Here is a 15,662-nt window from a genome sequence, read left to right as displayed (position 1 = left end):
CCTGTGATCCAACAATTTCATTCCTAGATATGTACCTTAGAAAATATGTGATAAAACTAGGAAAAGTGCTAGTATGCCTGTGTAAGAATGCTCATAGAAACAGAGTTTATAATAACGATAACCATAAACAAACAATTATTTGAAAGGCCAACAATAGAAGAATAAATGAATAACTTACCATATGTTAATGAAATAAACCAAGGGAATGAACAATCAGGAAAGAAAATTATATATGTACACTCAATATCTTGAATAAATCTTAAAAACATAATAACTATATTAATTTTCAAGACTTCTGTATGACAAAAGCCACCACAAAAACAAAGTTAAAAGACAAGCCACAGACTGAAAGAATTCATAATCAATGTTTAAGAATATCAAATATCAATAAGAAAAAGACAACACAAAAGTAAACTGGTCAAACATGAACAGATAATTCATAGAAGTAATTCTAATGGCAAAACATTAAATATGCTCAGTCTCATTAGTTATCAGGGGTTTCAAAAAATTAGTTATCAGGCAAGTACCAATTTTAACCTAATATAATGGCAAATATTAAGAAGTTTGACAATACCATGTACTGGTAAAGATGGGGAGAGTGATACTTCCACATTCTAGAAAAGAAAATGTAAATTGACTCAGATATTTTGGAGAGAAACAGCATCAAGTAAAATTTAAAAAGCAAGGAATAAAAAAGAAAAAATCCAATCCAAAGAAAGACAGAGGTACATAAGGAGATATATGCAATGAGCTTCACTCTAGCATTGACTTTATGAAAAATTTTGGAAAATAAAGTGAGTAAAACAAAAAGGACTCATTATATTAGAACATTATTTAGCAGCTGCTAAAATGAATGAGTGAAGAAAATACATAACTGGGTCAAGATGGTGGTAAATGCTATCCTTACCTCTCACGACTACAGCAAAATTAAAACTAAACTACAAAATAACCATCATTGAGAATCACCTGAAGTGTTGCTGAACCGAAGTCCTACAAATTAAGGACATAGGGAAGAAGCCATCACACAATTAGTACGAGGGGCAGAGACATGGAATGGGCTGGTCTCACACCCACATGAGACCATTAAAAATCAGGAGGAATATCTCAGCTGCAAAGGTTCCCCACTTTGCCAAATAGTGAGGGGTCTCGGTGCTTCACCAGGCTCCCCAGACCATGATTCCAGTACCGTGAAGAAAAATCCTCATAATTTCTGGTTGTGAAAACAAGCAAAGATTGTACCTGAGTGTGACAGAGGGTGGCTACACTCTGAGGCGCTCCTCTTGGAGGGCCCACACACGGACTTAGTCACAGATGGAATCACTGGCTCTGAGCTCCAGTGCTAAGGCAGTGGCTCAGCGGGTAAAGTGGAGATATTCGGTGAGGAACTAGAATGTCTGACTGCAGAGTGAGGCCTAGAGGGCCAGCTTTCTCCTGGTGGAGGAGCTGGCGGAAGCCATTGTGTTTTTGTTGAGCCCTTCCCCTTCCCAGCATGCATATGCAGCTGCCAATCTGAGTCTCCATCACGCTGGCTAATGCCCTTCATTTACCCAGCCCTGGTGATTTTGAGACCCCCCCACCCCACCCAACTTTAGGGCACAAGCAAGCTGCTTCCGGTGGCTTTTTCTTATAAACCGCCTGCCTTGCTTCATTCATGCTGCAGACTTTTCTAGGGTTTCTCAAAGGTTCACAAAAGCCAAACAAGAACCATCTGGCTTCAGCATGTTCCATACCACTGGCTGAGCAGCCCTAAGCCCAGCACTAGAGGAAGCTGGCCTTGGTTCGCAGCTTAGCCTCTCAAGATCTCTCCAAGCACAGAATACCTGGCGGGCATCTAAGCATTGCCTTGTAGTTCATGCCATGAGGCCCCAGGCAGGGCATAGGCTGTGGCTGAAATTGGCCTGTGGTAGGTCCCCTCGAAGGTGGCCCAGGGGCTGGCATGCCCAGTGGCCAACTTCAAACTGAGCTGAAGCAACACCTGGCCACCTCCAAGGACGGCACACCCAAAGGTCACACTGGGCATGCCCAGAGCCCCACTAAAGGGAATCCTGCTCCACAAGGTCAGCCCCTGCACAACAGCTCTGTCACTGTATTCACAGCTAGTCCTCACAACCAATAAGTCCAAGTGTCAATTCCTCCCATTGACTTGCAAATAGCAACCAAAACTCAACTATACCAGGAAGACACACATAACACACACAAAGGACACACCTGGAGCCCCTGGCTCTAATGACAAGGAAGACTGAGCCACCGGGCTTCACAGGACACCTACTACATAAGGTCACTTTACTGAGACCGGGAAACATAGCAGCCCTAGCTAATATATAGAAACACAGACAGGGAGGCTGCCAAAATAAGGAGACAAAGAAACAATTCCCAAATAATAGAACAGAACAAAGCTCCAGAAAAAGAACTAAACAAAATGGAGACATGCAACCTACCAGGTGCAGAGTTCAAAACACTGGTTATAAGGATGCTCAACGATCTCAGGGAGAACTTCAACAAAGAGATAGGAAACATAAAAATGAAAATAGAAAATATATATTAAAAAAACTGGTCAGAAATAAATATGATAGAAATGAAGAATATATTAAAAGGAATCAACAGATTACATGAAGCAGAGGATCAAATCAGTGATTTAGAAGATAAGGTATCAGAAAACACCCAAATAGAACAGCGAAAAGAAAAAACAAAAATCCAAAAAAATGAGGACAATTGAAGGGACCTCTGGGACAATATCAAGCATACCAACATTCACATCATAGGGGTACCAGAAGGAGATGAGAGAGAGCAAGGAATTGAAAACCAATTTGAAGAAACAATGATGGAAACTTTCCTTAACCTGGCAAAAGAAATGGAATATTCAAGCCCAGGAAGTGCAGAGTCCCAAACAAGATAAACCTTAAGATACCTACACTGAGACAAATCATTAAAATGCCCAAAGTTAAAAACAAAGAAAGAACCTTAAAAACAAAGAAAGAATCTGATTCCTCAACAAAAACTTTGCAGGGACTTTTTTAAGACAGGAAGAAAAATGGTAAAAAAATATGAATAATAAAATGGCGATAACTACATATCTAACAACAATTACTTTAAATGTAAACAGATTAAATGCTGCAAGCAAAAGACATAGAGTGACTGAATGGATAAGAAAACAAGACGCATACATATGTTGCCTCCAAGAGACTCACTTCAGATCAAAAGACACACACAGACTGAAAGTAAAAGGATGGAAAAAGTTATTTTATGAAAATAAAAACAACAACAAAAAGCTGAACGAGCAATACTTATACCAGACAAAATAAACTTTAAAAGAAAGGCTATCATAAGAGACAAGGAAGGATGCAGTATTCCCACTTCTGGGTATTTATCTGGAGAAACCCAAAAACGTTACTTTGAGGGGATGTGTTCCTCCATACGTTTATTGCAGCATTATTTACAATAGCCAAGATATAAAGGCAAGCTGGGTGTCCCTGAATGGATGAATGGATAAAGAGGTGGTACATATATACAATGGAATATTGCTCAGCCATTAGAAAGAATGAAATCTTGCCATCTGCGACAACATGGCTGGACCTAGAGGGTATTGTGCTGAGTGTAGTAAGTCATATGATTTCACTCATAAGTGGAATTTAAAGAACAAACAAATGAAACAGAAACAAATTCATAGATTCAGTGAGCACTTTGATGGTTGCCAGATGGGCAGGGGTTTGGAGATGGGGGGAAAAAGGGAAAGAGATTAAGAAGTACAAATTAGTTGTTACATAGTAGTCATGGGGATGTAGGTATTGCACAAGGAATATAGTCAATAATATTGTAATGACTATGTATGGTGTCAGATGGGTACTAGATTTACTGGGATGATAGATGGGTGGGGGGTTGGGGCAGGGTGAAAAAGGTGAAAGGATTAAGAAGTACAAATTGGAAGTTACAAAATAGTCAATGGGATGTAAATTATAGGGAATATAATCAATAATATGATAATAACTATGCATAGTACCAGGTGGGTACTAGACTAGTTAGGGGAATTACTTCTTAAATTATATAAATGTCTAACCACTATGCTGCACACCTGATGTAACATACAGCCTGGGGAATATAGTCAATAATATTATGATTGTATGGTACGGTGTAAAATGGTTGCTGGACTTACTATGGTGATGACTTCTTTAGGTATATAAATGTTGAATAACTATGGTGTACACCTGAAACTAATATAATATTGTATGTCAGCTTTATTTTAATAAAAATCTTAAAAAAAGAAAATACATAATTATTAATATGGATTGAATTCAAAACATAAACATTGATTTTTTAAAAATCAAGTCACAGATAAATGTGTTATAATTATCTGTGTGTGTAATTTATGTAAAGATATAATTCCATTTAGATTCACATGGAAAATAAAATTTTATATTCATGTATGTTAAAGTAGAAAAATGAACTGAAATGATATATGCCACAATTATATTTGGGAGGGTATGTGGTCACATAGCTTCAAGTTGATCTGTTGCTCTAGTCTTTATTAAAGATTTGAAAAAAACATAACAATATGTCAATATGTAAGTTTTATTATATATCCTATTATTCTCTTCATTTTTAAGTTCTTAAAAATTTCTTAAAATCACACATAATTTTTAAATTATCAACAAACTGATCTAATAACTTCATTTTAGAAACTTTTCCCCAAGGAAATAATTTGAAATGCAGAAAACCATTCTATTGTGGCTTAATTTGAAATAGCAGAGGACCTACTAATAACTAAAATGCTTCACGATACCCTAGTTATTAAATGCTTTATCTTATGCTTTTCATGGATTACTATGGCAACTTAAAAAACATACACTTACAGAAAAATTGGTTATTTTAAACAAACGTGTAAAATTCTAAGTTTCAGAAATAAATGATTATAATGAAGCCATTTATTTAAAAATTGTAAATATTAATATTTTTATCCTCATTTATATTTATTGCTCACAATTTTCTACACTTTCTAAATTCTCCAATGCTTATGGGTCCACTACTTTGATAATATGAAAATTTTTTAAACTTACTTTGATTTATCACTCCTTCTTTGCCTTAAATTTTGAAAATGAAGCCTCAAGATTTTTTCATAAGAGGAAGATATTGCTCCAGATGTGTTAATCATAGGTGATTTCTTAATAGGCATATTGATAGATCATAAACCTAAAGAGACATATTAAATTTTATATTAGAATACAAATGTATTCACAATGCCAAATAATACATTTCACACAAATTCATTATTTATGGAGAAACAGGTGGCAAGAAGGAAAATCAGGCTTAATAATGAAATTATATTAAGTACTTATTTATTTATTTATTTATTTTAACAATAGTTTAATTTTCATATATAATTACCATTATTAAGGAAGTATTTCAATTTAAAGTTGTCAGACCTAGGAGTCAAACCCAACTTTGAAACGAAAACCCATGTTCCTTCTATTATGTTACTACTATAAAATCATCCTTTCATAGAATATTTAGACTTTATTTACTTTACCAGTTTTATCAGCAAAACCATTGAAAGAACAGCATAGTAGTTAAAAGAATACAACCAGACTGTTTTAGTTAACTGCTCTGTGCCTCAGTTTCCTCTCCTGAACAAAGGGAATAGTACCTTCATAGAGTCGCTATAAGATATAAGTAGGTTAATTTATGTAGATTACTTAGACTAGAGCCTGACTTATAGGAAGTTTTATAGAAGTGCTTATGACCATTATTAGATTACTATGCTTTCTGTTTTTTAAGGTTACTTATAAATTTCTTTTTGTCTCCTGTCTTTTTGCCATTTAGATTATGCTTTCTCTGTTTGTCCTCACATCCAAATTTGTTTTCTTTTTGAAGCATGTCTGAGCCCATTTTATGAGTGTGTAAGACCAAATCTGGGGCACACTATTTGTGTTTAATGGAGTGTTAATATTTAAAGAGCAAAGGGAAGTACTAATGAAATGGGCAGTTAGATTTTTATTGAATTAGTTTGTATTTCATTTTTAAGATAGCTAATTTTTAACACTGGTCACTATATCAGTCAAGGCTCTGGCAGGAAACAGATGACACACTCAAATAGGGTAACTGAATAAAGATGCGGGCAGAGATATTTAAATTTTAAAGAAAGAAAAGAAAACCCGAAATGGCTCCATTCTCATGGGCTGGCAAGAAGGGAGTGGGAGGTGGGATAAACCATTACCACTCTCAGGACCCAGGGGAAGAGGGGCCCAAGCGCAGGAGAGTGGTGCTTAAGAAAAATCTTTGGCCTTTGGTCCAGAGACGCAACCAATCGGAGGCTGCCTGCTAAGAGGGAGCCTGGAGAACAGAAACTGGATCTCGCTCTCCTCCCGCATTCCCCTCCAACCATCTGCCCGTGCTTTCCATTAGCTAAACCAAACTGGAAGCCGAAGGTGCAAGGCAGAGGGCAGAAGGATGGAAAGTGGACCTGGAGGAGTAATGGGGAAATATCCAGCACAAAATAGATTATAAACTCTAAACACCATTATCTATTGCTATTGGTTAGAGCAAGGTCTGCTTCTAATAACCTATATCCATTAGAATGTAAAGCAAACGTATTTTTAAGTCAGTAGCTACACTGAGCTATATACAGAAATGTTATTCAGAGTGGGCCTCACTTTTAAAATACAAGTCATTCCCAAACAGAATTAATATGTTCAGGAGCTTTTTTGTCTTGTTTTGTTTTAACAGTTAACAACACCACTTTAAAAGGCACTCAGGAAAATAACCACAAATGATTAATGAATTCATTGTAAAGTACACATAAGCACAGAACAACAATAATAAAGATGTAGGGATATTCAAAAGAGGTAATTTGATAAATCTAGAAATAAATGTTACAAATTTGGCGAGTATTTCTTGAGTCATATAAAATTATGGAGATAAGATGTTTACATATGCAAGGTAAAGACAAAATCATCAAGAGAAGACAAAAAGAAACCCACAATTTATAAAACATTATTTATTTTAGAAAGAGTTTAGAAATACAAATTTGAGTCAGACATACTCTTAGATTTGTTTGAAATTAATTTAAAACATTTAATGCCAAATAAATAGAAAGGAAAATGTACAGGCCATCTGGGGGAAAAATAATTGAAGGGAAACTGAACTGAAAGCAAACTGGTCTCTGTGTATGTGTTAGGCATATTGACCTAGAGCTTTGAGCTGTTTCCTGATATATTTCACAGGATTTACTACAATTCCTCATATTTTTTGAGGTTTCAAGAACTTAGAGACTATTATAGAAATCCTCTCTTGATCACCGAACCTATTGTCCAAATATTCCTCGCATCTGCTGGTAACAATGGTAGATATTTGCACCATTGAATCATACAATGAATATTTGTACATTTCATTGCAAGTAAAATTTACCTCAATAAAAATAAGATTATAAAAGAATATGTGACACGTATTGTACTAGGATTAGGTTTAGTGACATATAACAGAAATAAAAATGACTATTGCTCAACAAGTAGAAGTGTATTTCTCTCAGTTAAAAAAATGTTTTTAAAGTCCCAATCTAGACAATTGAGGGTCAATTTGGCAGCTTCACAGTCATAGGAAACCAAGGCTCCATCTGAATCTTCTTTTCCTGGTCATTGTGAGGCCTCACCTTGCTTCAGGTTGTTCACCAGTTCACGCAGCATCAAATCATTGGGGAGGCACTATCGTCGCTCTGTGCTATTGAGTCCATCTTCAAAGGAGCTCTGTTAATCAAGTCTCCTTTTCATCTCTTCTGCCATTCTCCTAAGTCAGGACGCCATTATCTGTGTCCTAGATTAATACAATAACTTCTTATCTGACAGTCTCCTGATCTGTCTTCCCCAGTCTCATCTTTTACTTGACTGCCAGAGTAACTTTTCCAAACAAAAATCTCCTGATAATTTCACTCTTCCCCCAGTCTCCACCTCCTTGTTAAGACCCTATAATAGATCCCTACTGCCAATAATAAACTACTCAGATTGCTGAAGCATAAAATTTGAGTGTATGGTTTATATTTTATCTATTACACTTTTTTAAATAACTAATTATTATATTTGTCATTACAAAGTTAGACTATACGTATTCGTTATAAATTTTAATTGCAAACCTTTTGAGCAAAATATGTTGGAAGCTGAATTATCTCATCCACTTTGGGGTCTTACACTTATATTTTTTAAAAGACACTATTTTACCAACAGGCATGGGAAAAGGTGAGGAAATATAAAACCATGTTTCTTTTGGAAATAGTTAAAAACTAAAAATGTTTAGCTTATAAGAGAATATGGGTGATGTACCATTAATGCTTCTTAAGGATGAAGGCTTTACATATACTTTTAAGAACTCTTAAGAACTCTACCTTTTGGCTTGTACTTTGATATATATATATATTTTTCTTTGTTATATGTATGCATATATATATATATATATATATATATATATATATATATATTTTTTTTTTTTTTCTTCCTTTCTTGCCTGAATTTCAGCAAAGAAGAAAGTCGAAACTGCCTGAATTCACTGGCTCCTCTCCATCTTAAGAAAACAAAAACAAAAAATTAAACTTTGTGTCATTGAAAAGATGACAGAGAGAGCTCTGTAGGGAGGAAAAATGGTTCTGGAATTGTAGAGACGGAGATGTTTCCTGAGACTGGCAGGTAACGGAGGTCATTCAGAGCCATCTCCTCTGCTGTAGCAGGATCCCCTGGAGGTGACAGTACCATAGAAGAAATGTCTGGGCACTGCAACTTGAGAGACTGGACCCCTTAGCATAGCAGACCCCAGAGCATAGCTCTACCTACATCAGGCCTAGTTGTGGCCCAGAAGGCGTATGTTAGTACAGAGGGGACCATATAGATGTGACAATTGACCAATGCTTTCTTGATATATAAGGATCCAGAGCCTTTGTTAAACCATTGGCAGGGGCAGGCCTAATAAAAACTAAGAATAAATATCCAACAGTCAAGCAGAACAGAGGCTTAGAGTATACATAGTCAATTTAAAGAAAGTACAAAAATACTATTTCTTGCACACATAAGTCTATCACTTATGATTTAGACCTACTACATGTATTTTAACTTTGTAGAAGTAAATAAAAGAATTGGCAAGACTATGAACAATAAAGGCAGATGATCAATAAATATATAAAATTATGCTAAACTTTCCAAATAGGGAAAATGGCTGATTTGTGGTTCACTAAACAAGATAGAATTGACTGTGAAGGACTGAACATTGAATATGAGTGTGAGTATTCAGAAAATCGCTTATGGAGATTTAAGAATCTTCATGGTGTAAAATATCTGAATATCTGTATGAAAAAAATTTATACTGAGAATTACATTGATGAATTTTCCAAGGTGATATCTGATGAAAACCTTAGTCCTGAACTTGATGAAACAGTTCAATATTGGTGCTATGTCCTAGAAGAACAATAACCATGGCTGAGGAAAGGAAACCCACAGGTTAAGGACACTAATCTCTTAGGATACTGATGCAGTAGGGTAAACTTGGCAGTAATTAGAAAAATCCAATGTCAAATGTATGAAGGATAGACAAAATTTGCCTATGCATCACTAAGCAAACAAGGGAGTCTGAATAACCAGAAAAGTAGTTGAATGACCTATAAAGGAGCTGAATGACCACTTTATACCAGGTTCATGAAGTCATTACAGCAATCTGTACTAGAAAAAAACTAAAATTTATTCTTCTCAGAAAACTGCTCTCTATATCCTCTCCTGGATTTCTTGTAAAAAACAATGTTTTCAGTATTTCTTCTCCCATCCCACATACGCAAACATAATGTAACATTAGTGATAAACACATTTTATGTTCTCTAAATAAAAATAAAACTTGTCTTAACTGTGAGCTAGCTGCCACAGAGATCCAAGAATCCAAGAAGATCTGAATGGCTTCAGTCTTAATGATGCCATTAACGTCATGTACAAATTTTGTGTGAATATATGACCTAGGAGTAGAATTGGTGATTCGTGGGGTAACTCTATGTTTAACCATGTAAGGAACTGCCAGATTGTTTTCTCAAGTGGCTGCACTAGTTTACGTTCTCACCAGCAGCGTATAAAGGCTCCAATTTCTCCACATCCTAACACTTGTTTTCTTTTTGATTACAGATATCCAAACAGGTATGAAGTGGTTTTGATTTGAATTTCCCTAATGGCTAATGATACTGAACATCTTCGCATGTGCCTATCAGCTATGTGTATATTTCCTTTGAAGAAATGTCTATTCAGATCCTTTGCCCATTTTTAATTGTGTTGTCTTTTTTATCATTGACTTGTAATGTGTTAAAGAGAACACCACAAGTCCCAAATGGAGTCACCTGGGCTAAAGCCCATGATCCCAAACCTACATTTAACACCTGATCTAATTGCTGTTTTAACCTCTCCCCAAAAATATAATCTTTGTCAACCAGTCTGGAACTTAATGGTCATTATCAATGAGGTAATCTGTCACATGGGCCCTCTCCATCCCCCACCCACTCATAGAAGGAGGAAGCAATCTGCATGATAAAAACCCTTGCCATTCCCTCCAGCCCCCTCAAAAAAGATGTCCATGTCTAAAAATAATTTCTTTTCTTTTGTTAATAGCTTCCTTGCCCCACTCATCTTCCTATAAAATCCTTTTATCTTGTACAACACAGAGCTCCCTTCTAGTTGCTAGATAGGATGCTGCCAGATTCATGAATCAATTAACAAAGCCAATTAGATCTTCAAATTTACTCGGTTTACTTTTGTTTTTTTACAAATGGTTTTCATAGGTTCTAGATACAAATCCCTTATCAAATATGATTTGCAAAAATTTTCACCTACTCTGTGGGTTGTCGTTTCACTTTCTTGATGGTGTGTGCTTTGAAGCACTATATTTATAATTTTGATGAAGTCCATTGGGTCTATTTTTTCTTTAGTTGTATGTGCTTTTGTTGTCACATCTAAGAAACCATTGCCTAAATCTAGGTCAGAAAGATTTCATGCCTATGTCTTCTTTCAAGGGTTTTTTAGTTTTAGCTCTTACATTTAGCTTTTTGATCCATTTGAATTAATATTGTATATGGTATGAGGTAGGGTTCCAACTTTATTCTTTTGCATGTGGATATCCAATTGCCCAAGAACCATTTGTTAAATATTTTTTTCCCTCAATGAATTATTTCAGCACCCTTGTCAAAAAGCAATTGACCATAAATGTAACAGTTTATTTCTGGATTCTCAATTCTGTTGCATAGATCTATATGTCTGTCTCCATGCCAGTACCAGACTGTCTTGATAACGGCAGCTCACTAGTAATTTTTGAATTTAAGAAATGTGAGTCTTCCAACTTTGTATTTCTTTTTCAAGATTGTATTGTGTATCCCAGTTTCCACAATAGAACTGCCATGTAAATTTTAGGACCAGTTTATCAAGTTCTGCAACCAGATCAACTAGAATTTCATAGGGATTGTACTGAATTTGTAGATGAATTCGGGGAGCATTGCCATCTTAACAATATTAGGTATTCTTATCCATGAGCATAGGATGTCTTTCCGTTTATTTAAGTCTTCTTTAGTCTCTTTCAACAATGTTTTGTAATTTTTCAAAGTTTAAGTTTTACACTTCCATTGTTAAATATATTCCTAAGAATTTTATTCTTTTGGATGCTATTATAAATAGACTTTTTAAAAATGTATTTCCTTTTTGGTTTGCTAATTGCTACTGTACAAAAATAAAACTGATTTTTGTTTATTGTTCTTATATTCTGCAACCTTGTTAAACTTTTTCTTAGAGTGAATAGTTTCCTCGTAGATTCTTTAGCATTTCCTACATATAACATCATGCCATTTGCAAATAGAGATAGTTTTACATTTTAAAGAAACTAATTCATTTGTTTTTATGGAAATGTAGGGTACAGTATTTAGAGTACAGTATTTAGTTTGGGACAATAATTCCCAAAATGTATTTTGTGGAATACATATTCTTGGGATGTAATTACCTCCTAAAAGTTTTTGGTTGTGAAATAAGTTTAAGAAACAATGCACTAAACAAAATTAAGTAAGTGTGCGACTGCTCAGAGTTGTTAATATTCTCCTGTGCACTGAAACTCTTCCTGAGTAGTAGTACGATATATAGTTTTTCCTAAATTTGACCAGAGAAATATTTGGAACACTGTCTCCTCGAACTACATATACAACACGTTTTGGGAAATTGATAGCGCTAAACAAACTATTAACTCAGCACTTGTGACCAGGCAGTTTACCAGGAGCTCTGGATGGACAATGAACTAAGAGAGGAACACTTACCAAATTCATTATGGTAATGAATGAGTCTGATAATGAATCAGATATTCAGTAAGAATATAGCATTACTCATCAAGATTACAAGAGTTCATACAGAATAGTTCTTATTGAAATCAAAACCTGGTACTCACCTTGAACCTAAAGATTTATGTGGGGCATCAAAACAAAGGACATTTACACATTGAAGAGAGATGTTTCAGCTCATGAAATGGCTCCAGCCAGTTGTCTGTGTGCTTGGCAGTTCATCTGCAACCTGGCATAGACCCAGAATTTTAAAACAAGGAAAACTTTTTTAACATTAATCCCTAGTGTATTTTTAAAGTTCCAGTTAAAATAAGGCTCAAAACAATTTCTGAGAACTAGACAATATTAAAATAACAGCAAATCTTTTGATAGGTAACCTACATTAATGAATACAAGATTTAGACTATACCTTTAAGGAACAAAGGATAATTTTACAACTGACCACAAAAAGATTTCATTCAGACATATTGTTGAGATAAGGTAAATTAAGGAATCCTACCATCTGCTTACCTCCTCTTAGAACTTTTTCCTAGTCTATAACTTGTACCCTCTTCTCAAGATTAACTGCTTTTTAAAAATCCTTTCACTTCACATCCTCAAGGTATAACCCCCCCCCCACACACACACACACTTCTCCAAATTTTTGAATGAATGATAGAGAGAGAGGGAGAGTGAAGGAGAAGGAGAGAGAGAGAGAGAGAGAGAGAGAGAGAGAGAGAGAGGTGGGGAATTTTCACCAGCTATAGAAGGACTTGGAAACTGTCTAGAAAAGCAAGCTGGCTTCTGAATTAAGGGTTGCCAGAGAACAAGTGAGTCTGAGTATAGAGGACATTATTAATAAAAGAATCCTCCTATTGATAGCAATAAGAAAGTCCCCTCACCGCCTTTAGTCTCCCCAGTAAAAAAGCTATTTCTTTGTCCGATGACCTGGTGGCTGATCCCCACCTTCTCCCTTCATGCCCTCACAGGATAATTTTCACGCTAGAGGCTTAGATTCTCAGGAGAGTCAGGAAGGGCAGGCCTGGGTTAGGGGCACAAGCAGTAAAGGCTTCTTCCAACAGCCAGAGCTTACGGAATCCTAAAAAAGGAGGCTCATTACTCCCGTGTGTGAGTCTTTGTGGGTCTCCCGATTGCCCTGGAATGGTGGATGTGGCAATAACGTTAACTCTCAAGTCCTCAGAAGCAAGACCTAGTCGTCACTCACCGCGGCGCTCGGCGCTCGCTCGGAGTCGCTGGGGACCGAGACTGGTTGCTAAGGACGCTGTGAGAGTCTCGCTTCTGACCAAGTTTAGCCAATCAGGACCTGTAAATTTAATTCCATCCTCCCTTCCCCGCCTTCGCCACATTTGTGTACAGTTTCAAACGAAGAGATGCAACGATGTGTAAACGACCTTTATTAGCTTTAACATATAGACATAAAGCACATAATAATGATTTGTTTTAATAGTATACATAAGTTAGATATCCGGCCAGTAGCTGCTGCCAGAAGTGCTGCGGCAGTGCTTTAACGTCCCCTCAATGTCTAAATGCCTCTTCCAAAGTCTCGCCTCCTCCCCCCAAAAAAAATCTAAAACAAAAAATAAAAATATGGTTAGCAAAGATACTCCCTGGGAACGCCCTGGGAACTCCTTTGACTCCTTTCCTGAATATTTCACGCCCACATTCAAATATAATCCTAAATTTTCTTCAATCCGTCGCAGTCGCTCTTCTTCTGGGCCTGTCCACTCACACATTTTGGAAATATATTATCTTTCTTTTAATAAAAATATAACAATAATAATAAAAAGAAAAGAAAAACAGCACGCTTGCTATAAAACGGTAACTACGTCTTTAACCAAATTGCTGTTCGTAAGCTTCCTTTACATATGAAATGTAGACCTGCCAGTGTCCTCTGCATCTAGGATGGTGGGTAAACAAAGCATCCAGGGTGTCCTGTATGTACTAACCACAAGGGGGCTCATTTCAACACAAAAGAATGCCTATATTTAAAGGTAGCATCCAATACAATTTTCTAACTCAAATCCTTGTAAAATCCCTTGTCTACCAATGGGATAGCAACTTCAAATAGTCTACAAATTTTCACAAGTGTTTTACTATGTGGAAGGGCAATTCTGATTAAATGGAAAGCTGAAGTACAGGGATTATCCTGGTAAAATAAATTGCCTTTAAAAATTCAGAACTTTAAAAGAAAATTTAACTGATGTAAACTTGAAACACATCAATTCTGAATTGTTTCTGTTCATGATAGGCACCAAATAAGTCATGATATGTTTAATACATTTTGATACATAAAGCAGAAATTATTGATCCAAATTCACAGAATGTACAACACCAAGAATGAACTCTACTTTAAACTATGGACTTTGGATGATAACGATGTGTCAATGTAAGCTCATCAATTATAACAAATGTACCACTCTGGGTGACGATAGGATAGGTGAGGTTATGCAGATGAGGGGGCAGAGAGTATATGGGAAATCTCTGTACCTTCCTATTAAACTTTGTGAACCTAAAACTCCTCTAAAAATAATAGACTTTAAAAAAAGTTAATTTTAAAAAACAAAGTAAGTTGAAGGTAAGAACAAGAGTAAAACCAAGACTATAGAAAAAGAACAAAAATACAGACAATATTAAAAAGAATATGGTAAACACTCTTGATTTATTATCTCAAAAAGTCAAGAGAGCTTACCATAGTCCAAGTAAAATAAATATGAATAGACTGCTGCCCTTAAAAATAGCTTGGTGGGTATTATTTAAAATTCATTTCAAGAGATCTAGGAAAACTGTTATAAGCATTAAAAATACAAATTGTTACCAGATTACTCATATAGGAATAAAAAGCAGGTTAGCTAAATAATTTTTCTCCATAATCTGAAAATCAGTTGATTCTATGGGAGCATTTACAGAAACAAGTAGCTACCCGTGAATTCTATAGGGAAGATAACTAAAGGACATGTTTATATAAGGAAGAATTCACAAATTCTTCCCCTATACCTGTATATTTTTAAATTAAACCACTCAAAATATTAAACCATTCAAAGGGCAGATTACTTAGACATTAATCAAAATTAAGAACTCAAAAATGTAGCAGTTGTGACTGTAAAGAACTGGAACCACGTATATCTAAACAGTAAGTTTCCTTTGGCTACAAAATGAAATGGCAACTTATTTGAAAGAGATGATATATTTATTGCTTGTATAATCCAAATTTAAAATAGTGAAGTATGAGAAAGGAGTAGGGACACTTCTCAATTTTCATAAAGAAGCGTGAAATAAAGATATTTCACTATTGTGGGTTGGGGAGAATTCAGTTAGATCAACTCACACTACACTAAATGATGGATCTCAA

At 35.6% G+C, this 15,662-nt stretch overlaps 1 protein-coding gene across 1 annotated transcript in view; it reads right to left on the bottom strand.

The window, feature by feature from the left end:
* TMEM232 (transmembrane protein 232) overlaps positions 1–13,562 on the bottom strand; it is a 166,993-nt gene extending 153,431 nt beyond the window's left edge. The window contains exons 1-3 of the mRNA XM_019727872.2: positions 13,518–13,562; positions 12,421–12,542; positions 5,052–5,184 (exon numbers count right to left, since the gene is read on the bottom strand). Coding sequence (XP_019583431.2) covers positions 5,052–5,167 — 116 coding nt within the window. The 5' untranslated portion in view covers positions 5,168–5,184; positions 12,421–12,542; positions 13,518–13,562. The remainder of the gene's footprint in view (positions 1–5,051; positions 5,185–12,420; positions 12,543–13,517) is intronic.
* Positions 13,563–15,662: the final 2,100 nt, after the last annotated feature.

The sequence above is a fragment of the Rhinolophus sinicus genome, linkage group LG03 (assembly GCF_036562045.2).
Source record: "Rhinolophus sinicus isolate RSC01 linkage group LG03, ASM3656204v1, whole genome shotgun sequence".
Taxonomy (NCBI): domain Eukaryota; kingdom Metazoa; phylum Chordata; class Mammalia; order Chiroptera; family Rhinolophidae; genus Rhinolophus; species Rhinolophus sinicus.
This window is presented reverse-complemented; position numbering and strand designations above follow the sequence as displayed.